Source organism: Carassius gibelio, chromosome A25 (genome assembly GCF_023724105.1).
Source record: "Carassius gibelio isolate Cgi1373 ecotype wild population from Czech Republic chromosome A25, carGib1.2-hapl.c, whole genome shotgun sequence".
Taxonomy (NCBI): Eukaryota; Metazoa; Chordata; class Actinopteri; order Cypriniformes; family Cyprinidae; genus Carassius; species Carassius gibelio.
The window spans coordinates 10,169,727-10,195,413 of record NC_068395.1 but is presented as its reverse complement, the minus strand read 5'-3'; the positions used below and the strand labels follow the sequence as shown (position 1 = coordinate 10,195,413).

Genomic DNA, 25,687 nt, shown 5'->3' with positions numbered 1-25,687 from the left:
ATTAAGATTCTCATGTAACACAGTTAAACCCCAATTAACGGCAACGGTTTTGAAGTTACTGCTGTGTTGTCCAAATACTTTGGTCGGCATAAAATATATATCCATATAGTGTTTGAAAAAAAATAAATATATGTATAATGTATAATTTCTTTTACATCAATCCAACTTGTTGTTCTTCCCAATTACACACTTGATTTATCCTATAATCATGAAAAAAAAATCTCTAAAATGAAAATCTTTACTTTTTTGTAGACGGGACTTATATACTGCTACCCTTTTATGCTCAGCTTGTCCTCCAAAGTATTTGTACAGATACCAGAACACCTCTGGCGCTAAAATCAGTATTTCATATTTGTGCAGTTAGTACTTTCCCAGTTTCTTTTCAAATCCACTAACTGTTGGAACGTTATCAGCATGCAATATTACATTTTGATTAGGAACCAATTATGGTGACGTAAACTTGACATTTCAGGGCCTCCAGAACTAATGATCCAAATCGAATTGAATATGTGTATAGCCTAACAAACATTACTCACTCACCCAACATTGCACTGTCATGATATACTCACATTTTTCGAAAGCTACCAATCTACAAACATCTTTATCAGGTGAAATAATCAAATGTACTTGAACAGGCACAGATAAGTATACAGTAAACAACAAATATGTCTAATGTTTCTGACAGTTTATCACAAGGTTAGGTGGTGAGTTTGTGATAATGCTGAAGTCAAATGTTTCTACTTGACAGGTTGCTGAACATGCTTGTTGATGTTAACAGGGTATAAAGCTATTAATAGATATGACATGTTTTAGTTACTTCAATTGTGATAATGCAGGTTATTCTAGAACCACAGTTTAGCAGCACTGAGGTGAGACATGCAATCTCATTTTCAATGTATGGACACAATAAACACCAGTTGTGTTCAGTATGTTATGTAAAAGTGCTGTATTAAAACGTAAAAGGATGACTTCATAGAACAGGCATCGATCCTGAACATGTTTTTTTTTTTTTTCAGGTACAACATTATTTTATTGCACAAATAGCACCAAGACATTGCTTTTTGGGGCAAAGTCCTTTGGAAGTGATGCAAAATTCACATTAGTGGTCAATGTGAAGTGTTTAAAATACCTAACATTCATATTTTGAAGTGTTTTGAACTCATGATGGACAACTAGCGAAACATCTGGTCATGTCAACCTCATGTTAATTTCTGAATAAAACTCAAAGTGCTTTCTCCTTAACTTTTACCCTGAGAGACCATCACTCCTGATACATGTTTCTTCCATACAAATCATATTCTTTGTACATCAAGTAGCTTTTAAGTCCTGGTGGGAATCCACCCAAGTTAATGAACTTTGGGTTGCCCAGTCTTCGTGGGGTCATCTCTCTCCTGATGACTAGTCTGCACAGGTGTTGCAGTGAACGAGGATTCCCTGGGAAAGTCAAATTTTTGTGATGTTTTGTTATCTTATGCTGTGACATTCATATTTTTGTGAGTAGAGCTAAGTGTCCATGCTAGAATTGTTTAGGCAACTCACCCAACATTTCTGAAATTTCAGTCCACTCCTTATGCCTCTTCAGAACCATTTTCAACTTGGAGCAGATGGGAACATGATTGACATAGTCAAGGAGAACCCGCACAGCTCTTCCAGAAAACTGCACTAGCCATGAGACGCTGATGAAATCACAAAACTAAATGCAACGGAAGATGAAAGTAAGATGTAAGTATAGATACATAGGCTATGCCATATATACAGATGAAAAAAAAAATATTTCAGAGGTAAGTTATCTTAAAATATAGGCCCCATTAGCACTGTAGTGTAAGATACTCCTAATGTCATACAACTAGGGCTCCAAGTGTACGGAAAATCAACTCACAATTGATTTTAAGAGTTTACTGATAGCATACTGCTAAGCTAATTTTATAGCACTTGAAGTAAAATACAAATAAACATTAAGTAAATGTTGGAACATTATAGAGAAATGAATGTAAATTGTGCAGGATACTCTACTCAGGATTGATTTCTTTCCTATTAGATTGGTTTCCTATTAGCATGATGCTAAGCTAATGCTGCAAAAGTAGCATAAAGTAATCTTAGCATAAAAATATAAATATAACTTAAAATAGTCCATTTTACTTGGATTAAAGTTTTTATTGATACTTTTACGTATTGAATGAATATACCCTCACGAAAAAAAATTAAAGGGGGGGTGAAATGCTATTTCATGCATACTGAGTTTTTTACACTGTTAAAGAGTTGGATTCCCATGCTTAACATGGACCAGGTTTCAAAAATTAATTTGTACGTTTGAAGGAGTATTTTTGTTCCAAAAATACTCCTCCCAGTTTGTCACAAGTTTCGGAAAGTTTTTTCAGAGTATGGCTCTGTGTGACGTTAGATGGAGCGGAATTTCCTTATATGGGTCCTAAGGGCACGTCTGCCGGAAGAGCGCGCGCTCCCGTATAGCAGAGCACTGAGAGGCTGAGCACAGACTCACTGATCAGAGCGAGAGCGTCGCGAAATGTCACAGAAGTGTGTTTTTGGTTGCCAGGGCAATACAACCATGCACAGATTACCAAAAAAAAAAAAAAAAAAACTGCATTAAGGGACCAGTGGATGGAGTTTATTTTTACAGAGCATCAACGGAGTTGTGCAAGTGTTTTTGTTTGTTCCCTGCATTTCAAAGATGCCGGATTTGCACATCGTTTATTTCTTAAGGATGATGCAGTCCCAACGAAAAAAGTGTCACGATCGTGTGTTGGAACCACATGCGGTGAGTAAAACAGCTTCTAATATCTCTGTGTTGTTAACTTAGCTATCAGCGTGTAAGCACATCAAGTAAACAACATGCGATGTTGTCATCAAACTGCACTTTCCACATGTACACCTTAAAAAAAAAAAAAAAAAAAAAAAGACGACATAAAGTGGAACTTAGTCATTTTCCAAAACCGCTAAGCAAATATATACAGTTTTATATCTACTCTATAGGTACTCAAGATTAACAGGATATTGAGTGAAAACGAGCATTTCACCCCTCCCTTTAAAATAAATAATCTTATTCTGTTTGCCATCTTGGGTTTTATACATTTGGGAATAAACAACTGGAGTGTGCATAGGTTGGCAACTTACTAGTGTTAAGACTCAGTTGTTGTGATGTGGTTCTGGTTGTTTTTTCGTTTGTTTTTTGTAGGTCCGATCAGTGACTAGTGCTCGACTCGAGTGCACCTGAATCTCATCATGGCACCGTATTTAAACAAAGAATAGCAGTTAGATGCTGCTGCTGCTAAATTGCTGCTTAAGCATTTTGTTATAGTCACGCTCCAGTTTTGATGCTTTTTTTTGTTGTGCGTCCACGCATTTGTTTTGACAACACTCAAAAGTATTCACTTATTCATTCACAGGTGTGACCCTAGGTTTTGGAACAGTGACATTAGCGGGGAACTTACTGGAACCTTCTCACTGGTATGTTCTGATGAGCGACACCATGTTGAGTCATGAGGACAACAGAAGCATTTTTCTGCATCATAACCATTGTTTAACAACAGTCGCATCATCATCTCATCCCTCAAGCAGTATTGTAAGGCAGTGGGAAACACTGTGTCATTGACCTCTGTGAAGTAACAGTTCACATCTGCTTGGCTGGCAAGGAGGATCCTGACAATCTCGTACCTCCCAGCTCTCACTGCCACTAGGAGGCACTGAAGGGGATCCAGATCCGTTTTGGCTCCTGCATTTATCAGCAACTCGGTGCCAGTCACATCTCCATTAGAGACCGCAAAGTACAAAGCGGTCTTTCGCATATCTCCATATTTTTCAGATACATGTGTGTCTAGAAGAGCATTGACATCAAATCCTTGGTCTACCAGGAACTCCATGCATTGAACATGGCCTCCATCTGCAGCTGAATGAATTGGGCTCTGGCCTGTGAGACAGAGGGCTCTCCAAGTGGTTACTGGGATTAACATTCTTAAGGCGCTGTCAAAGAGATCACACAACAAAATGTTTACATTTTCTGAAAAAAAAGGAGAGTGGTGGGAGTAGTTATTCATCAACATTCAATGCATAGATTAGGAAGTCAGTTCAAAAACTCTGTTGGTGAATTCTGATTAGATTTGTTGTGTCAAGGCGAATCATGCAAGGCTAATGCACTAGTCTCTAGTCGGATTTCAATTTCAAGTCCAGTTTAATTTTAGTTAGAGATAAGAATGACGAAACTAGCAAAGGATTGGCATATTACATCAAACTTACAGGTAATGCCCCTTGTACGCTGCACAGTGGATGGGAAGCTGTAAGGAAAGATTAGCGATGTTGGGATCGGCCCCATGTTGAATTAAAAGTTCAATGCAGTCAGGATTGCCAGAGCCAGCAGCATCATATAGCACACTGTCTCCATTTGGTGCCTGAGCATTTACATCGCCCCCTGTTGTTGTGGAGGACATCATGATTTAGTGTTAGTTTACTGGTTTAATGTATATATGTAAATGTATAATGTGTACTATTTTCTTTCTTCTGGAAACATTGGTCAACCAGTATTACCATAGTGAATAAGGATGTCCAGTGCCTCTGCTTGTCCGTACTCCGCAGCAATCCCCATGGGCGTCACTCCATGCTCGTCTGTCTCCAAGACATTTCCTCCATTTTGCAGCAGGAGCGTAAGAATGTCAGTGCAGCCCACCTTGGCTGCCTCATGAATAGCTGTCCAATTTTTAGGGCAGGCTTGGTTAACCGATGCCCCCCGTGAGATAAGTGTAAAGGCGATTTCAAATGAGTCTGTTCTTACAGCTCCAAAACAAAACATAAGAGCTTATTTAAAAAAAGGTTCTGAAGGCACTAAAGAAATTACAAATGCTACCTACCCAATAATAAAGGGGATTCATTTTTGCTGTTGATTCTGTTAGGTGAAGCGCCATTCTCAAGCAGAGTCCTAACAATCTCCACCAGCCCAGCCTGAGTCGCCAAAATCAATGGCGTCTCTCCATCTGCCGTTTCCTCCTCTAAGCTCAACCTGTAAGAACCTTTTCAACCAAACCACTGAGTGTATATCTGACTTGAAACTTGAACTTGATACAGTTAATATTAGTCATTATGTTTTGTTATTTTAGGAATGAAAAAAACAACTGTTATTGGTCCCTTATTAACAACTGTTATGAGTCCCTGAATCATTCACTCAACCAATTAGTTCAAAAAACATTAATTCAAGAACTAAACAAGTGACTTCTATGAGTCTTTGAATCATTCATGTAAATGATTCAGTCATGTGTTTTTCTGAGCCTTTCAATGGTTGATTCTGCTATGGCTTTGAGAAAATGGTCAATGGTCAAAATAACTTGTGATAGTGGTCAAAATAACTTACTCAAAATTAATTTCTTGCTTATTGAAATGTGTAAAACCGAACTCCCTTTTGCAAGTTACTGCAGTGGACTTTCTACTCTAGCTTACCGTAAAGTACCATCTCCAGCACCTGCACAGACTGCTGGACAGCAGCCCTGTGAATTGGGTACCACCCCTTGCTATCCACCTCAGTGAATGCGGCAGGATAGTCCGACAGCTCCTGCAGAGCAAAGAGGTCACCTGTGGGGCCAGATGAAACAATGTTGCACTTAGCAACACAGCTAATTATCCTCATTTAACATAATTCAGCCAAATGAAATGATTCACTTTACAATGCGAGTTTTCCAGTTAACATAATTATTTTACAGCAAGCATAAAATCTGGTTGGAAATTTCACCTCGGAATATTGCATCCAAGATCTTTTGATGTTCCACACTGGATTTATTTGCAGGATAGAAAAAGTGGATTGTAATATAATGTTTATTAAGATATGTTTGCTTTATTTCAAGATTCCCAAAGGGAACTTCTTATCTGAACATCGCACCTTCCGAGAGAGGCGATGTCTTTACACGATTCCTGAATGCTCAGTTGAACTGCAGCATCAAGAAGCTCATCTTCCTCATCTAGGTCATCTAATGGATCCATTTTCCTGGAGGTAAATAAAAGCTTTTATATGAACATGTGGAGAGTAATATAATATTTTTATTTGCATTGTTTGTGATATGTGTTATAAAAGTCTTAACCAAAACCAAATTCTCAGAATTCTTTAATAAGGCACTTTAGTCATACAATGGAAAGGTTGAAGTGACCAGTCAGTTTCTTTAAAGATGCTTCTGCTGTAGTTAAAAGGAATTCACGCAGTCTGTCTTTTTCAAAGAAGTTTGTGAAGTCCTCACAGCCAAAAAGGCAGATTTCAACACTTATACCCAGCTGGAAACCAACTTTGCGTTAGTTTCAAGGAAATGCTGAACTAAGGCATGCACTTCGTCCGTCACTTTCAATGAATCATTCACGCCTCACCGAACAGTAAACAAAAGCTCTAATCTCACCTTGTGAAAACAGTTCCAGTGAAATCACACGTCTCTCACAGCTGTGCCAGTACTTTAGCTGCACCCAATCTGAACTTGAGTGCCTCCCCTTCCCATGCTCAAAACAGCAACAGACACGCATCTAAATTTGGCATTCACATGCTCTGGTCTTTGCCATGCACACCATTAAAGTCAAATGACCACATAATCACTTGATCTTTTTTATGTGCATTAAAATATAGGATTTTAGTAGTTTTTTCAAGTTTATATACCAAATTACTGCAATTCCACCCATTTTCAGTGTTTGTATTCAGTATAAATTTTTATAGCCTTCTATAAATGTAACTGAGCCATAGAGAGTGCAGCTACTGATATACTGTATACAGTGCAGACATAACTTTGCAGCTGGGGGAATCCCAGAGTCACTGCATTATAGCCACCATGTGTTCAATGAATAGCTAGAGCAAATATAAAATCTTGGAAAATCTCAGTGGCTTGAGAAAATGCATCGATTGTCTTAATGTTTAATTTTTTACAAGTCTTGGGCAATGTGTTGGTTTTCGGTCTACTTGGTCAAAAGGAATGAAGGAATAAAAAATGGGACTTTATGAAGTTGGATTATGAAAGAATAACTATGACTGTATGCTTTAAAAATGTATAAAAAAATGCAGGGTGTTATAGAAAAACTGAGGTTTACAATAGAAAGAGTAGGATAATAGAAAACACCTTGAACGGAGAATAAAATATTTTTATTATGACTCAAAAGCATCTAGAAGATGTTTAGAAGATGAAACAAAGAATAAATTACAGCACAGCAGAAGAAACCTTGATAATAGCACACTGACTCTGTCAAACTGACATATGAAAGTGTACTTTATTTAGCATCGCAGACAGTTACAAAATCATTTTAATCACTGTAGGATTCGCCATGTTGCATGAATACAATTAACATTATATTATGCTATTGTGATCTAATACTTAATCTATTCAGCTCAAATTAGTATCCAAACAGTTATGATGTGTACAAAAATTGTTTTATCAATTAATATTTTATAACTGACAATAAGATAATACATTACATGTACAATATATAATATTCAGTGACAGAACATTTCAGACAAGAAAATTTAAATTTATTGTTACATTTGTACTGATCAAGTCAGATCTTATTCCTTGTACAGCAGGTAATTTTTAATCAGAGGTGGAAAAGAATCCATTATGATGGTATTACGGAGTCTTTTAATGGTCATGTGTCTTCTGATTTCCAGACGACAGAGGTGCTTCAGGGATCGTGGGTTGTCTGGAACAAATTCAGAAGCTTTAGTCTGCATTCCCTGAGACTAGAGAAACCATCGATCTGTTGCTAGACAACATCTCACATGCATTTGGTCAGTTTGAGACTGTGAGTTTGCAGACGTTTCTTCATTTGACCCAGAATGAGACTCACGTATATGTCATAAAAAGACCAGCTGAACAGATAAATGATTAACCGTGAACTCACTCAAGATGGTGCATATCTCTGCCCACTCCTTTTGCTTCTCCAGGATGGATATCAGCCGTGAGCAGAGGGGGACGCAGATGACATAGTCCAGCAGGATCAGCACCACTCGTCCAGACAGGCCAACCAGGCAGCACAAACTCATGAAGTCACAGAACTGTGATGCAATGGCAACATAAACATAGCAATTGAAATCCATAATATTCATAATTTAGGTATATAGACACAAAAGTTGCTGCTCCCTGTACCATTTTCTGTTGTCTCCTTGCATTTATAAGTAAACTGAATGCGCTTATTTCCCAATATTAGAGCGAAAGATAAAAAAAGACTCTGGGACACAAAAAAAAAAACCTGATTGGGACATCCCTAGTTCAAACCGAATGTAGTACCTATTCTATGCTGCTATTTGAAAAAGTCAGGACTGTGTCTATGTAGGCTGTGGAACAGAACCTTGTACCCAATAGTAATCATGCCCAAAACTCACAGGTATTTTGTCTTCGCCATCACAGATGACACAACATTGTTCATGTAGATGTATGTCATTCCAAACAACCCCCATGTTGAAATGGAAGTCATGGTGACAGTGGAAACATTTGTCTACATCATATCCATTATTCAGAAGTAATCGGATCATCTCCTCGTCCTTCAGGCAGTATTGTAAGGCAGTGGGAAACACGGTGTTGTTAACCTCAGTGAAGTAACAGTTCACATCTGCTCGGTTGGCCAGGAGAATCCTGACAATCTCGTACATCCCAGCTCTCACCGCAACTAGGAGGCACTGCAGGGGATCCAGATCAGGTTTGGCTCCAGCGTTCAACAGCATCTCTGTGCAAGTTACATCTCCATTTGAGACGGCAAAGTAAAGGGCGCTCCTACGCATGTCGCTGTAGTTGTCAGAGATGGTTTGGTCAAGTTGAGCGTTCACATCAAAACCACTATCAACCAGGAGCTGCAGGCACTGCGCATGACCTCCATCTGCAGCAAAGTGAACTGGACTCTGACCAGACTGTACGAGAGCCTTCTTGCTTGTGACAGATATCAGTATTTTTAATACACTGAAAATGGAATCGGTATGACGCAGGTTAGTATATGTGTGTAGGGTTGTTTTGATCACTTTTACTTTTTACTCTGACTCTTAACAGAGCTTGAACATACTTTTTGGTGAATATCAAATTAATCTTACTTGGAAACTTTATTTCTATGTCAGCATTTATTTTTAATTTTTTCCCCCAAATGCCTTTTTATGTAGATTTCCAAAAATACCATCATAAAACAAAAATGTAATTGTATGTATAAATCTATAATAATCTTACCATAGAGTGAAATGCACACATCTTAAAAACTTTGCCTTCCCCCAAGAAACTTTGTATTTACTCACAAAACTTTTGTGATGAAAATGTAAAAAAAAAATGAGGTGGGAGGAAAAATTTTATATTCTCACTATTGCAAAAGCAATTAAATATGAATTTTCCTCCCATCTTATTTTTTTCCATCACCATTTAGGGGCTCTGTATTTTCCAAAACAGCTAGAATTTCCCCTGTTAATATTATTATATTTATTTTAAGTAATTTAGTCACTGTTACTGATCTTGTTTACCAGAGCTTGAAGTAAAATGTATGAAATTATGTGAAGAATAAAAAGAAGAAAATCAAGCGGAACATCACAAAATGTTACATTATTTCCAGTCAAATTGTAATTTTGTCAAATTGTATAAAACATTTTTAATTATAATTTAATTGTCTGTATTTATAATACACTAAATGCTAGTTCTAATGCAAGCAGTCTGCAATTGTAATCCAAATATATTAAAAATGTGACAATTAAACAGTACATGATCAGAGATGTGGTGTAAATGACACTGTGGTGAGAAATTTCATTAATTAAAAAGAATTAATAAAAATGGATAGAATATCCAGTGATTTATACACACTGTCAGACATTGTTAGTAAACAAATTAAACTAGCGAGAGCATGAAAAAGTGCCAACTGTTAAAAAAAGGTTAAAAAGACCCAACTACCCTCACGTTAATGATATTTTAGTACTTTACACTTACAGGTAGTGGCCCTCGAAGGCTGCACGATGAATAGGAAGATGCCCGGTCAAACTGGGCAAGTTTGGTGAGGCTCCATGTTCAAGCAGAAGATCCACACAGTCTGGGTTTCCAGAACCAGCTGCATCCATCAACACACTTTCACCCTTACAGGACTGCGCATTCACATCAGCTCCTTGTCAAGATGGATGGAATAAAATCAATTACGACAAACCTTGTTTAATCTTGCTCTCATTTGCGAGATCAAAGGTTCTCACCAATATCGATGAGAACTTGGAGGACTTCAAGATTGGCCCATTCTGCTGCTACACTCAGCGGTGTCCCTCCGTTACAATCCCTCACTGACACTTGGCCGCCACGTCTCAGCAGCAGCATTAAGATGTCAACGCATCCCACCTGGGCTGCTTCATGCAGTGCCGTCCACCTCTTAGAACATACCTGATCCACTGCAGCTCCATGTGCAATGAGAGCGTACACCATTTGATAAGATCGGACTCTTACAGCTTGGGCAAAATATAGAAAGCTATAGTTATTATGGAAAGTACAAGCAGTTACCATCAACAGGGCAACTAATCAACAGGTAAGTTGCAATTCACCCAGCAGAAGTGGAGATTCATTTTTGCTGTTGGGGTTATGTGGATGTGCTCCGTGTTCCAAAAGGATCCTGACATTCTCCTCCAGTCCAGCTTGAACTGCTAAAGTCAAGGCAGTCTCTCCATTCCTACCTTTCTCCTCCAAGTTTGGCTTGATGAAGACTGTGGATCATATTATATCAAATATCTCAAATGTAAAGTATATATACAGTCTCAGTAACTTATTCAACCCTTCCATTTCTATCAAAATTGTCCATGTTTAGGACTCACCCAGAATTGTCTCCAGTACTTTCCCTGATGGTTGCATGGCGGCTTGGTGGAGTGGTAGAAATCCTCTACTGTCCACTTCCTTGAAGGCCATGGGAAACTGCCTAAGCTCACGTATGACCGCAGTATCACCTTTTGATCAGAGAACATAAATGGATTACAGATGTAATAGCTTTGTTCTAGACCAAGATTTCCTGTGTCCAATCCAACTTGGTTGTCCAATCCTGCTCCTCGAGGGCCACTTTCCTGCAGAGTTTAGCTCAACCCCAGTTAAACACACCTGAATTAAGGTAATCAAGGACTTCACGATTGTTTGGGAAAGTTGTAGCTGAACTCTACAGAATGTTGGCTCTCCAGGACCAAGTTTGGAAACCCAAGCAATGGGGTTTGTGAGGGACCTTTAGAAAAGTCCTGAGGTTCTCCAGGTGGTTCAGCAAGTGTCGCAATCTGAGGGACCTCAAGTATCTTTTCATGTATATGGTTATAGAACAGAATTTTTTATTTGAATATTGGGCGTTGATCCATTACCTGTCTCGATTGCTGCCAGCAGTTTCGAATTCTCATCACTGGTGAAGCTTCAAGAATACAACAATTTTCTGAGAGAATGTATTGCCTTTTGCTATTTGAACTATTCAGTTTCCATGAAAACATAAACATACAATAACAAAGAACCCATCAATCATTCAAACCAAAGTTTAAGTTTAGAAGATGCTATGTGAACGAACATACCCATTTTTCGATACTGCAAATGCCTCGTGACAAGACTCTTCAATGGTCAGCTGAATGAGATAATCTGTAAATTCATCTTCATCCATCCTGTCCAATATAAAATGCCCATCTAAAAACAAATATGTCCCATGAATCAGAGACCATGTAATAACAGCCTCAATGAAAGTTTGAGCTAATCAGAGCAAAGTCCAGCAAAATTATTTATATTTACAAACATGAACTTTTCAGTAAGCATAGCTGCAGGCTCACCTAGACTCATCAAGGTCAAGATTCTTACCCCCCAAGTGACATGAGCTTTTATATCCAAGCATGACCTGCTTTCATTGCCAATGAAATGCCATGGATTAAATGCCATTCCATTAGATAAAGTCTGTTTCTATTGTAGTCACTTTTAGGCAACACACACCTGATTAAAATATGTTGTCATACTCTTGGAAGTGATATCACATGAGAAAAATAACTTTTATTTACTTATTCTTTTATTATTATTATATAAAGTAGCCTATGATGATGCTATTACAAAGATCAGTTTTGTAAGGGTAATTGACCATAGTCGTTCCAATTTTTAAAGTTAATTTTAAATAAATTGCTAACAATATTAGACATTAATTACTCCTAAACTAAGTCATCCCGTTCAATTACAAACGCTTCCCGAATCGGTTCAACCGAATCTTAAAAAAGAATCGGCTCAAGAGAACAACTCACTCGCGAATCGGATATCAATAGTGGCACCCTGGTTACCATAGCATCGGCCAAACACTTTCAAGTCAGTGTAAACCTGTGCTCGACTGATTTACTTTGAACCTTAATAAACAATTTCGCCGTCAAATTTATTTCAAAATAAATCGTTTTGTGATTGAACTATATGTTTTAAGCGTTTAGGTGTAACAAACTCGCCATGTCAGAGCCGGAGAGTGAAACTGCGAGTCCTGAAGCCAGTTGCGCAGCGGAGCAAGAGAGGATACAAGAAGTGATTCAGACCGAGACTGAAGTTCATGAAGACTACGGTGACGTTGAATCCACGCACGAGATCAAAGTGGACGTCTGTACAGCCCCAGACATGCTTTTACAAGAAGAAAACCTCGCGAAATCAACTAAAGACCAGAGAGACCAAGACGAGATAAACCCACAAGGAAGTGAATCCAACCAGACACTTTCATCCAGTGATCTAGGAAGCTCAACAGCAACTGGTGAAACATCATTTACCTCAATAATACAAACTTACACACATATTGTGCTATTACCATGATTGTCTGGGGCATGGTAACGTTATTCTGGTAATACCAGGTTTTTGTTTGTTTGTTTTTTACAAGGTACCATCCTGTTTTGGTCATGAACCTAATTAAAATACTGTTTTTGGTCATGTACCATGGTAATATTCTAATATTCTTGGAGCAGGGTTATTATTGTTAACTAAACCTAGAACTATTAAAAGCATTTTGTTAATTAAAATAAAGCAGAAATAAAATATATGAAAAACTAAATTGATCTAATATGAATAACGTTACATACGAATTCTTAAGATAAATACAAATTTAAACTGAATAAAAAGTCATTTAAATAGAAATATAAAAAAAGTTTAAAAAAATATATCAAAATTAAAATAAGAAAATCTAAAAATAAATGTTCTTTCAAATAATAATAAAAACTATAATAATATGTAAACAAAACCCAAATAACACAGTTATAGGCACGGTGTTATAGAAATATGGTAGTCATTTAGTACCATAGTAAAACCAACAAACAAAAAAAATTATATTAGCATCCGAAACCATTAGAGTGTTTTGTTTTTGTTTTTTGCAACAAAAAATTTTTTTTATAAATATTAAGCACATTCTCTGTTTCATACCTTAATTCTTTTTCATATGAATATTTATATTTCTAATGCATTTGTGTTTCTTGTTCTTCCAGTTAAAATCTTGCTGATGCCAGAGAGGCACATGATAACGGTGGCCTTCACCATTGGCCTCACGATCCTGGATCTGAAAAAATACTTCAGCTTAGAGCTGAGGGTCCCATCTGACATTATACAAATCACTCTAGACGGTAAGATGCTAAAGATACTTGAAAGTGGCCTTCGTAGGAGAAACTGTGAAACATTCTGACGTTTCTGAGAATAAAAGAACATACTGTACATACTGTAGAGGTGAACTGAGGTAAATTAGGACAATTTTTTTCAGTTGAGCTGACAAAAAATAATCCAAACCTATAATGTTGCCAAAAGCGCATAAAATTCCCGCTGATCATTTTTTGTTATTTATTTCTAGAAAAAAGTGTGGGTGATGACCAGACGCTAATGGACATCGGTGTGCAGCCACATGAGATGATCCAATTTGAGATGAGTTCGCTAGACCCGGAGAATTACCTCCTGAGACCAGTCAAACCACAACAGGAGTACAACATGCCGGATGTCATCACTGTCAGAGTGCAAACAGGTACAAACCAAGTTACAGCTGACTAAAGCATCACAAGGACAGACAAGCCTTTGTGACAAGTCTCTCGCTTGAAGACACAGACTTGTATCAGGACGTGGTGGTAGAGATCGAGAGAGCCACTCAAGGGAAGGCGTTTCTGGGAGGATACCGTAACAAGGTGACCAAAGCAGAGTATCATCATGCTGCTGTACAGACGATGCCCAAGAAGAGGCCTGACAGGGGCGTTGAGATGTTCAGCAGGGATACACAGGTGTGCGCACACATACACACTATAAAATGGATCATTCCAGACTTGGATGCTGATTTCCACTATGAGTGAATGACAACTTACACACTAATAAAACACTTTAAATGGACGGAAATTTTATATCTTTGCCTTAATTTCATTAACACTGAATCGAAGGATCTGTCATTTAGTGGAAGAAAGGCATATAATGCATTTGCATTATAATAAACTTTTAATTATATAAAATATATTTTATATAAAATATGTATTATATATAATATTTCAAAATTTTGTATTGTAATACTATTATAAAAATTTTAATATTATATATTCAAATATTTATAAAAATGTGGTTGAATAAAAATAATCCCTTATATTTTAAAGGGGGGGTGAAATGCTCATTTTCACTCAATATCCTGTTAATCTTGAGTACCTATAGAGTAGTACTGCATCCTTCATAACTCCAAAAAGTATTTAGTTTTATTATATTTATAAGAGAAAAATAGTCTGTGCCGATTTATTTCGGAAAAACACGAGTGGCTGTAGGCGTGACGTGTGGGCGGAGCTTAAGAAACACGAGCGCAAGTAGGCTTTTGCATTGAGAGCGTTTGGAAGTTGTGACATTTCCGTGAGTAAAAAAAAACATAATCCAAAACAAACCATGGCTAACAGTCAGATTCAGCCGTTTATTTATGATCCAGAATCAGATCCCGAGGCTGAAACTGAACGAGAGCAGCAGCAGCAACGACTACAGCAGGACGTCTCTATGTGGTATGTAATGAAACTGTATATATTTGCTTAGCGGTTTTGGAAAATGACTAAGTTCCATTTTATGTCGTCTTTTTGTTTTCTTTAAAAGGTGTACAAGGTTTACTTGATGTGCTTAGTTAGCAACACAGAGATTTTTGAAGCAGTTTTACTCACCGCATGCGGTTCCAACACACGATCGTGACCCTTTTTCGTTGGGATTGCATCATCCTTAAGAAATAAACGATGTGCAAATCCGGCGTCAAACTGGGCCTTGTTTGTAAAACAAGCATCTTCAAAATGCAGGGAACAAACACAAACACTTGCACAACTTCGTCGATGCTCTGTAAAAATCAGTGGTGGACGAAGTACACAAATCAAGTACTTGAGTAAAAGTACAGATACATATGGTAAAATATTACTCCAGTAAAAGTAAAAGTACTCCTTTTTCAATTTTACTCAAGTGAAAGTACAAAAGTACTCAATTTTTTATGTACTTAAGTAAAAAAGTACTGCAAGATAGATGTTTGCAATTTTATATAGGCTACTTAATTGAATTTTATATTAGCACATTTTTTTATAATCCTACTGCTCAAAATACCTTGGATTTTTTCAAAATAACCACTATATGGAGTCAAGATATATTTTTGTTGTTGATATGGACTACGCTGATGAGAGTGATGTTCACTGTGAAGCTTACACTGTGATGTACCTGAGAGAAAACAGAGATGACCATCTGATCTTTACCAGTAAGAACAAAGTATTTTAGGGTTAGTTGTTTTACAGAACATCAAAGTTACAGTACAGACCAAAAGTTTGGACACACCTTCTCATTCAAAGAGTTTTCTTTATTTTCATGACTATGAAAATTGTAGAGTCACACTGAAGGCATCTAGGGCTATTTGACCAAGAAGGAGAGTGATGGGGTGCTGCGCCAGATGACCTGGCCTCCACAGTCACCGGACCTGAACCCAATCGAGATGGTTTAGGGGTGAGCTAGACCGCAGACAGAAGGCAAAAGGGCCAACAAGTGCTAAGCATCTCTCGGGGAACTCCTTCAAGACTGTTGGAAGACCATTTCAGGTGACTACCTCTTGAAGCTCATCAAGAGATCGCCAAGAGTGTGCAAAGCAGTAATCAAAGCAAAAGGTGGATACTTTGAAGAACCTACAATATGACATATTTTCAGTTGTTTCACACTTTTTTGTTATGTATATAATTCCATATATAATTCCACATGTGTTAATTCATAGTTTTGATGCCTTCAGTGTGAATCTACTATTTTCATAGTCATCAAAATAAAGAAAACTCTTTGAATGAGAAGGTGTCTCCAAACTTTTGGTCTGTACTGTAAATATGACATGATAATAAGGCCTGAAGTTAGAAAGAACATTTTAAGGAAAAAAATAATAAAAGAATTTTCATAATGATTTTTTCCTTCTCAAATCTTGTCTGTGGTTTAAAAACACCTATGGCCAAATAGGGTGCATCTCTTCACACTGATAATTACTGTAGTTACCATGTTCTGAACATCACATCCTTTGTTTTCGAACCAGATATATATATATATATATATATATATATATATATATATATATATATATATATATATATATAATTTATAAAAATTACATCAACTTAGCACCAACAAGCTTGTTAGCTAGACAGTTAGCATCAGCTAACAATATTTACTTATTTTCAATACGATGAACATTCATGTCTGTCTACTCGTCTAGTTAATCCAAACAATATACATATGTATAACGTTACTGTCGATAAACAATATAAAAAAAGACGTCACAAAGGACATTTTAATTAAACTGTTAACATTACGGCAGCGGTGAATTTGAACGTGCACAAGTTATTGTATTTAATCTGTGTTATTTTATAGGTTTTTTTGTTGTTGTTTTTTTTTTTACCTAGAATTGATGTGTCTGCATCGTCTGCACTCGAGCATTTGAGTGGGCTTAAATAGATCACTCTTTACAATGGATTTAGTTCCCAAACAACTGACAGTTTTGACCCAAATATGATTTTCAGTTACAATAATTAATCCAAAATTTCGATATTAATAACTTACTTTTAGCAACATCAGATGCACGCGCGCTCACAAGATCTCCCGGTTCTTACTTCTGTAGACTCGCACTAAACGGTTCATTTGAATCAGTGAGTGGTAGACTCCAGAACAGCTGCAATCGGATCATTCTAATTCATAAACGAATTGTTTGGTGTGATTCACGATCCGATTTAAAAGTTTATTTTGAAAAGATTCAGTTCGTTCATGATGAATCAGACACCGCTTCTGTGTGTCGGAGCACATGATATTATAGGGAGTAACGATATGTTTTATGAAATGTAGTGAAGTAAAAAGTACGATTTTATGCTTTGGAATGTAGTGAAGTAAAAGTAAAAGTTGCTCAAAATAAAACTACTCCAGTAAAGTACAGATATTTGAAAAATATTTGTACCTAAGTACAGTAACGAAGTAAAGCTACTCCGTTACTGTCCACCACTGGTAAAAATAAACTCCATCCACTGGTCCCTTAATGCTGTTTTTTTTTTTTTTTTTTGGTAATCTGTGCAGGGTTGTCTTGCCCTGGCAACCAAAAACACACTTCTTTTGTGACATTTCGCGATGCTCTCGCTCTGATCAGTGAATGTCTGTTGTGCTCTCAATGCTCTGCTATACTCTGCTTCCGGCAGACGTGCCCCTCAGCACCCATATAAGGAAATTCCGCTCCATCTAACGTCACACAGAGCCATACTCGAAAAAAACTTTCCGAAACTTGTTACAAACCGGAAGGAGTATTTTTGGAACAAAAATACTCCTTCAAACGTACAATTTAATTTTTGAAACTTTATCCATGTTTAGCATGGGAATCCAACTCTTTAACAGTGTAAAAAACTCAGTATGCATGAAATAGCATTTCACCCCCCCCCCCCCCTTTAACGATGTATACATAGTTTATTGTTTATAAAACACACACACATGCACACAGAGCGAATCTTTAAATAAAAATAAATAAATAAAAATAAATAAAATTGGTTTTTGTCATGATTTATAAAACATTGGTTCACTTTATAATGCCAAGACAATTGGATTTTTTTTTTTTTTTGTATATTATAACATTTTTCCAAAATCACTATATTATTATATTCTTTTATATTCCAAAACAGCTCTTACATATTTTAGTACATTGTTTAGTTATTTATTTATTAACCTTTGGATGAATACAATAAAATACAGGTTCCAATTATGCTATGTTTTTCACAAAATAAATAGAAGCAATATAACACTTTTTAAAATATATTAATAATTTTATTCATAATTTTCTTTTCCCTTTAAACAGACGGTTGAGTTGAAGAACCAGGATCAGCAGTGCTCCAAGAACGCCTCGACTCAGATGACCAAAATCGGCTGCTATGTGTCCAACATGGAGGACAAACTCATCACCCCGGGGACTTACATCACTGCAGGAGAGTATCACAGCAAGAGGCTGAGAGCTGTACGTGTGTTAGGAGCGCTTGAGAGGGAATAGAGTTCATTCTGTGCTTTCAGTGTTCATGACAAATGTTTGTATGTGTTTGTGTGTTTTCCTCAGGTCATTACACTACAGACATATGTCAGGCGTTGGCTAGCCAAGTGTTTCACTGACAGCTTGAGACAGGCTAAAGAGCAGCATCTAGCATGGCTAGAAAATGATAAGAGAAGGAAGAAAGAGGAGAAAGAACAGCAGATCAGAGATGAATACCACCGCAGGATGAATCCAGAGTCAAAGGCAGATTTTGATTTGCTTTATAATGCCTTGAAAAGTGAGTGTTTGTGTAGTAACTAACTACGACTAGCAATGATACTTACATTTGATAACTTAAAGGTGAAGAGTTTATTTTCTGCAACACCAGAATCACCCAATAGAATTGCAAATATTTCTTCCTGAAACTCCATGAATACACAGATAGTCAACATAATAATTATATTTGACTCTGCACATTAAGCTGTATTTTAACCTAGAAATAATATCAGCTTTAACTACATGTTTTAGTAGCATATTACTATCTTGGCTGCGTTCATAACAGTCTTTTACAAGCTTCTGCTTTTTCTAGTCATATTATACTGCATGTGTGTGTGCAGCTTTTTAGTCAATAGTTGGGTTCAGTCAGTTCATGCAAACGAACCGGTTATAATAACTCATTGACTGATTCATTTCAGTCCCTTTACAGACTGTCCTCATTTTGTGAAGAAAAATATATTTAAATACCATGTTTTTACTCTTTTACACTATTGTTCAAAAGTGTGTGGTTAAAAACATTTTTGAAGAAGTTAATATTTTTATTCAGCAAGGATACACTAAAAGGTCAAAAAAAAATGGTCAATTTCAGTGTCAAAGAAATGCTGTTCTTTTGAACTTTCTATTCATGTGTCAGGGTTTCCACGAAAATATTAAGCACAACTCTTTTAGACATTGCTAAGAAAAATGCTGCAAATTAGCACGTTAGTTTGATTTCTGAAGGATCATGTGACGGCTGCTCAAAAACTCAGAATTGCATGACAGATATAAATTACATTTTGAAAATATATTAAATAAGTTATATTAAAATATGATTGTAATAATATTTCCGGTATTATGGTTTGTACTGTATTTTTTATTAAATAAATACCACCTTGGTAAGCTTAAGACTTCTTAAAAAAACAAAACAATCTTACCCTAACTTTTGAATGGTCGTGTATAAAAATTGGATAAATTAGATTCAGTGGTAAATTTTTTCAGATCATTGTTTTAAAAGATTTAGTAATAGAATATCTTTGCTGTAGTTTACTGCCGTACATTGTAGTTGGTTTGAGATGGAGATATATGTGTTGTAGTGTGTGCAATGATTCGGATGTAAGCGAGTGTGATGGTTCTCATTCTTTATCTCTGTGTGTCAGAATGGAGGATAGAGGAAGAGGAACGCATCAGTGTCATCTTATCTGGTGCGGAGAGAAAGGCAGCGCTGTGTTCTCTACTGGAGCAAGAGACACAGTTCATCTCCTCCATCGAAAGGCACAGAATGGCTGCAGGCACGAGGAACCAGGACAAGGCCATACAAGCGTTCCTCAACAAGGTGTTCATCTTTGCTAATCGGCTGGCTCATTAGGAGCATGCAGTTTTGCTTTGGAGCAAAACCTTTTGTTTTTTCACAGTGCAATAAAGGATGCATTTCATTGTTAAGAAAATAGAACATAATTGTCACAATATTACTTTCAATAAATGTAAAATAACTATGTTTGCTTCATGACCCAGACCTTACATTGTAAATAAGTATGGAAAATGTTCTTGAAAGTAAACATTAGTTTATTAATTAGTTTACTACATTTTATATTAGGATAAACATGATATAATATAACCTTATAAATAATATGAATTAATATAAACATCTCTAAGCAAAAAATAAATAAATAATGGTAATGATAGTAATAAAAAGAATGATTGCGAAGATTATTGTGTTTGTCTTCTCCTAAGTGTGCAGAGCCAAAGAAGTGGCGTGCATTTGACGGGAAGGTGACGGAGATGGACACACGGTTTACTATCAGATCCAAAGAGCTGCGAGACCTATACAGTAGCATTACCCAGACTCAGTTCACAAAGGACGAACGTCTGGATGTGCTTCTCACTCTCAAACACACCATAAAGGTAAGCTGTAGTGCAAAATATAAACACTGTCCTAAAAGCATATACTGTTTTTGCTCATCTCATTTCTAAAATGTTATTGTGAACAGGAACATGATTGCAAGCTAACACAGGACATAGTGGACTTGATTGACAGGGAGGTGGACCTGCTGATGAGGGGCGTTAAAAAGAGCAACCTGGAGGGATTGAGGAAGAGGATTGCCACCCTCTTCCTCCAGTACATCAAAACTCCTGCATTCAACCCTCAGGTGTCCAAATTTCTGCGGGTATGTGGCTAAACCAGTGTTGTAGTCAAGACTAGTTCTTTCAAGTCAAGACAGAGACCGGAAGAAGGTTGAGTCCAAGGCAAGACCAAGTCCACATGCTCCCATTGTTATGTCCATGACAAAGAATTATGGTTGCGGTCTTGGTCATCATGTCCATATTTTCAAAGTCATGGTCTGGTTCCTTATTTTAATGATCCTGCTTTTTGAGTCCGAGTCGAAGATCATATTTTCATGGTCTTGGTCATGGTGTTGGTCCTTAAGACTGATTCCAAGACTATGTAGTCATGGTATTAGTCTTGGTCCTTGAGTCCATGTCCAAGAACATATTTTCATGTCTTGACTTGGACTCAAATGAGCCGGTTTCAACTGCAACAATGGGCGAAGTTCACCTTGTACTTCAAAATCACTGTCCGGTTGGCAATGCTGAAATAAAACTTGACAAGTTTCGGTTGGTTACAGTATCTCTCCTTGAAACCAACAATTATTTACCCTGCTCTCCACAGGTGCCTCGGGATCCTGCCGATCTGAAAAAGAGCATTTATTTGTGTCGTGGCTGTAATGAGTATCAGTCATCCACTGACTTTGCTCTGAAGACCAATGCGTCTGCGGTTGGCCTCTGTCGCCGCTGCATGGATTTAGACAACGAGGCCCGTCGGAGAGAAGACTTCTCTCTTTACAAGAACATTCTCAGATGCCTGCGTGACTCTGAGGCCGAGTGCGGCCAAGAAGCCAAAATCACTTACCTGCTGCAGGTAAAGTCTAATCATTCATGATTCATTTCAACTTTATACCAAAACCTTCCTTTTTTCCTCCACTTGTGAGTGACACATCGTCAGCATTGAAACATATGTATCTTTAAAGGTGCAGTATGTAATTTTGTGTTTACATTTAACTGACTGAAATTAGACTATTTAAACAGTTGATACATGTCTTAACACCTACTAGTGTGGAGGTATTATGCCTTTGATTTATTAATTTGTCAAAGACACTATTGGTCATGTGATTTTAAGATGGCCGCCACTATGAGAATAGACCACCCTAATGTAGAATTAAAAAAAAATACAAAATAATTTGAAGTTACTGAAATGACTACAGTTCTCTGTATCTCTGTACATTCTCACGTGAGTCTACATGATTTTAAACATAGTCTTAGTAGTTCTTTTGATTGAGAATACAGGTATAAAATAGCTTTTAGTTGAACAGAACACCAAGTTCATGCTGCGTTGAAGACACTTCCTGTTCTCATTAGGAGCAGGACCTGAGGTACCTGGTGGATGTGCTGTGGGGTGCTCAGTCTGCTTTGAGCGGCTGGAAAGACCTTCATGATTTACTGCTGGTGCGCTGGGAGAAGCATTTGGACTGGAGCCCATGGAACTGCATCCTCCTTACGAAGGACGAGGCAGCTGCACATCTCAAACTGGAGGACACTGAGAAGGTACTGCGGTCATTCTGCTCCGAATGTTTTTCTTCACACTGAAAGAAATGATTAAATGTTCAAACTCAACTCAAGGTATGATATAATATCAAATATTCAGGCATGATTGCATTAATCTAGGTACCAAGTAGAGCTACAGTACCAGCACATTGCAGAATAAAGAAAAATAATTATTGTAGTCATGCTTTAGTCAAAAAATATCAAGGTCAACGATTACATCTGCTAGAACTTTAAAATCATGAATATCAACCGTACACCTGGCAAAGCTCAGTTCTGGAGATGGTGTTAAGATGTAATGCCTATACAGAACACACTTGTCTCTGCCACCACTTGAGAGCAAAACCATTTGTTCCACAGTACGAATGGCTGCTGTTTTCACTTGCAGGCATACGATGTGGTAGTTATCCGTAATGTCAAGCAGAAACACGCATTGGCCAGGAAGTATTTTTCTCAGATCCCTGCGATGGCTGAATGTCTGCAGGACACGAAGATACAGCCTGCTGCCCTCAGCAACCTGCTGGTCTCCAAACCCATCACCAAGGCGACCAAGCAGAATCACTAAGAGGCTACCCACAATCCTGTGGGGCGCTTATGGTCTAATGTATCTTCGGTATTTGTGGACTTCAGACAGTAAAGTATAAAGATCTAAAACCCTCTACAAGATCATTTATTGAATTTGAATATTTTATATGTTAATTAAAACCGGGAGTCTTCTCCACGGCACTGTGCAATTCCATCTGATCATTAAAATCTTTTGCTTCTCTCTGCTTTGTTTTCCATTCATTAGGATCATTCATTAATGCTAATTACTTATCATTCGACAGTAATTGAGGAAGAAGTTTTATGATTTTATTTTTATTTTCAGCTTCATTGGTGTCTTGTAAAATACTAATTGGTAAAAAGTCTAGCGACACTACAATCCTGTTAAAAATGCAGCATTAGCATGCTTTTGAGTTAAGTATAAAGTAAACTGGATGAAAAACATTTCAGATTAGACTGACACAAAAGTAGATTATCCGTCCCTGATTACTCCATACAAGAATGTTTTGGAAAGTTATTTCTGAGAACACTTTAAGAGGTTTTAATTAGGCCTTTGCAAATGATATATAGCCTAGATCTAATCAAGAGGTGAGCAATCTAAGATCTGCAATTACAGGAAAAGGTCAAGAACCTCCTCCAGTGTCTCCTTTTGAACAAATGAGAACGAGACTGTAGACTGCTGATAACGTTTTATTTCTCTTCCTTCATTACCTGGGTTTCTAAGCGGTGCTTAATAAAATGGGTTTAACAGAGATTTGGCTTATGTTCTTTGGCACAGACTCTACCTCTGACATTCTGTGATCCCGTAATGAACATTAATGACACTTATACTTCAAAAATACAATATGATAAAAAAAATTGGTAATTGGTTTTTATCAGGTGACGTCACACTCACGAGAATCAAAGTGCATTATGGGTATCGCTGCTATGTGTAAGTTATCGACATTTTCATAAAGGTAAGTACGATTTTTAAGATATGCTTGTTTTCTATTCTCTGAAGGAGCTAACGTTATATCTACATTGTTTTGGATTATCAATGCTATAACACAACAGAGTAATCTGGTCTTGTTAATACCATCAAATGTCCTGCAATAGTCTTGCACAGGTGTAAAAGACTTGAATTATTTTACTTTACTACTGGTATTTAAATATGGTTTTGGGGGGTTGTATTTCATTAAACTGAATACTTCTACTAAAATACATTTCAAATGAAACTAATATGTGCGTAGAAGAAAACTGACTGCTGTGGCATAAACTCAATGAGGACAGGATGTCAGATAATTTTTTGGTGACAATGATCATAAAGTAAAGTACTATACAGGTATGCCAAACCTTTTATTGCAGACGTTGGTAGCATTGCAAAGAGTAGCAGTGATTATTGACTGTTGTAAGATTTTCACAGAGACACCATTCGTATAAAATTGTGCCCAAATGTCTTCTATTTACAAGCACCACTGCACTATTAAGTATTTGACAGCTCATCTGAGAAGGGTCTGACTGCAGACATGCACATGCACTCTCAGACTGCACTTCTGCAACTTCCGCAAACTTTTCTGTTATGTTTATTTATCTATTTTTAATCTCTCAGCATTTTACAACACTAGCCGGGTGGTTAAAAAAAACAAGAGAAACAAAATTACAATGTCACTTGCAATCGACACAAATCCTGTGTGTTGCCAATGAATATAAGATGCTGTGGTGGTTACATGATTAAAACTTCTTTAGCAATATAACGTACAGGGTCCTATAAGTCACCTGTAGGAGAGAAAGACAAGACCTGCAAATCCTCGGCCACAGAACAGCCAAAAATGATTGCAGTGTGCAAAGTCTCTCATTAAGCGTTAACGCTCATTTTAGGTTTAACCGAATAGTTAAAAAAAAAAAAAGGTAAATATTTTCAGTATTGCATAAACTTATCTCTGAACTACATTTGTTCATCATTTCGTAACAGTTTTATTAGTTTGCACATTTCGTGAAGCTGTCAATGACTGAATGATTGTAGTAATGAATGATTGTGTAAGGTTAGGATAAAGCACGGCAAACTTCAGCTAGTTCTATGCATTGATTTCAGTTCACTATTAGTTATCATTTGAGTGCAACAACTGAAATAAACTTGGATCTGTGGAAAAATTAGATTAATTTTAACTGTAAAAGATTGTAAAAAAAAAAAAAAAACAGATCTAATTTACAGTAAATTGCTGTTATTTGTACAGATTTAGAAGTTAAAAAAAAGAACAAATCAACATATAATTTACAATAAAAATCTGTAAACTGATATTCCCAGAATTCACTGCATGACAATCCACATTGAAAGTATTTTGTTTAAATAATCATGTCTCTTAATGGTTTGTCATGTTTGTTATCAGTTATGTACATGTGGGTTTATGTTACCGCTTCTGTTTTTCTGTATTTTTTAAGAATTTTGGCAATCACAGCTTGTATTAAGGTTCTTTGCTCATGTTCGCCAACTACATTTATTTGATTAAAAATAGTCAAAAAGTAATATTGTGACATGACATAAAAAAAATAAATTCCCTGTGATGTCAGATCTCAATTTCTCTTATCTTCAGTGTAACAAGATCCTTCAGAAATAATTTTAATATGCTGATTTGATGCTCAAGAATCATTTCTTATTATTATGACCATTGAAAATGGTTGTACTGCTTAATGTAGTGTGGAAACCATTATACACATACACTATACATAGAACAGCGTTTATGAAATAGAAATCTTTCGTTACATCATAAATGTCTTTACTGTCATTTTCATTCATTTAATACATTTTCAAATTATATGAATGAAGTATACATTTCTTGAAAAAAAATCATAGTAATCCTAAACATTTAAATAGTATTTTTTTTACATAATA

The 25,687-nt window shown here is 36.7% G+C and overlaps 3 protein-coding genes and 1 long non-coding RNA gene across 5 annotated transcripts; 2 read left to right on the top strand and 2 right to left on the bottom strand.

Moving 5' to 3' along the window:
• Window positions 1–1,000: 1,000 nt before the first annotated feature.
• On the bottom strand, window positions 1,001–6,477 carry LOC127946793 (ankyrin repeat and SOCS box protein 15-like). The gene is made up of 10 exons (XM_052543558.1): window positions 6,384–6,477; window positions 5,879–5,983; window positions 5,732–5,769; window positions 5,443–5,574; window positions 4,860–5,018; window positions 4,540–4,785; window positions 4,252–4,423; window positions 3,450–3,978; window positions 1,540–1,693; window positions 1,001–1,434 (listed from the first exon to the last, which is right to left on the bottom strand). The coding sequence occupies exons 2-10, from the start codon at window positions 5,977–5,979 to the stop codon at window positions 1,262–1,264; spliced, it is 1,704 nt and encodes a 567-aa protein (XP_052399518.1). The 5' UTR covers window positions 5,980–5,983; window positions 6,384–6,477; the 3' UTR covers window positions 1,001–1,261.
• Window positions 4,317–10,058, top strand: LOC127946800 (uncharacterized). The gene is made up of 6 exons (XR_008151172.1): window positions 4,317–5,010; window positions 5,844–5,989; window positions 7,631–7,764; window positions 7,907–8,075; window positions 8,370–8,941; window positions 9,917–10,058. It is a non-coding gene; the product is annotated as an uncharacterized LOC127946800 (long non-coding RNA).
• On the bottom strand, window positions 7,090–12,290 carry LOC127946794 (ankyrin repeat and SOCS box protein 15). The gene is made up of 9 exons (XM_052543559.1): window positions 11,501–12,290; window positions 11,300–11,346; window positions 10,775–10,903; window positions 10,508–10,666; window positions 10,169–10,414; window positions 9,915–10,086; window positions 8,345–8,915; window positions 7,864–8,017; window positions 7,090–7,662 (listed from the first exon to the last, which is right to left on the bottom strand). Exons 1-9 carry the CDS (start codon window positions 11,584–11,586, stop codon window positions 7,529–7,531), a joined length of 1,698 nt encoding a protein of 565 aa, XP_052399519.1. The 5' UTR covers window positions 11,587–12,290; the 3' UTR covers window positions 7,090–7,528.
• Window positions 12,291–12,398: 108 nt separating this feature from the next.
• On the top strand, window positions 12,399–23,565 carry LOC127946792 (IQ and ubiquitin-like domain-containing protein). 2 transcript variants are annotated; one of them, XM_052543557.1, is made up of 12 exons: window positions 12,399–12,690; window positions 13,412–13,546; window positions 13,768–13,935; window positions 14,016–14,185; window positions 18,259–18,414; window positions 18,511–18,721; window positions 19,836–20,011; window positions 20,410–20,580; window positions 20,667–20,843; window positions 21,347–21,595; window positions 22,093–22,278; window positions 22,664–23,565. In XM_052543557.1, the coding sequence occupies exons 1-12, from the start codon at window positions 12,399–12,401 to the stop codon at window positions 22,838–22,840; spliced, it is 2,268 nt and encodes a 755-aa protein (XP_052399517.1). In that variant the 3' UTR covers window positions 22,841–23,565. The 2 variants fall into 2 exon arrangements, with proteins under 2 accessions (XP_052399517.1, XP_052399516.1); XM_052543556.1 differs by having other exon boundaries at window positions 14,010–14,185.
• Window positions 23,566–25,687: the final 2,122 nt, after the last annotated feature.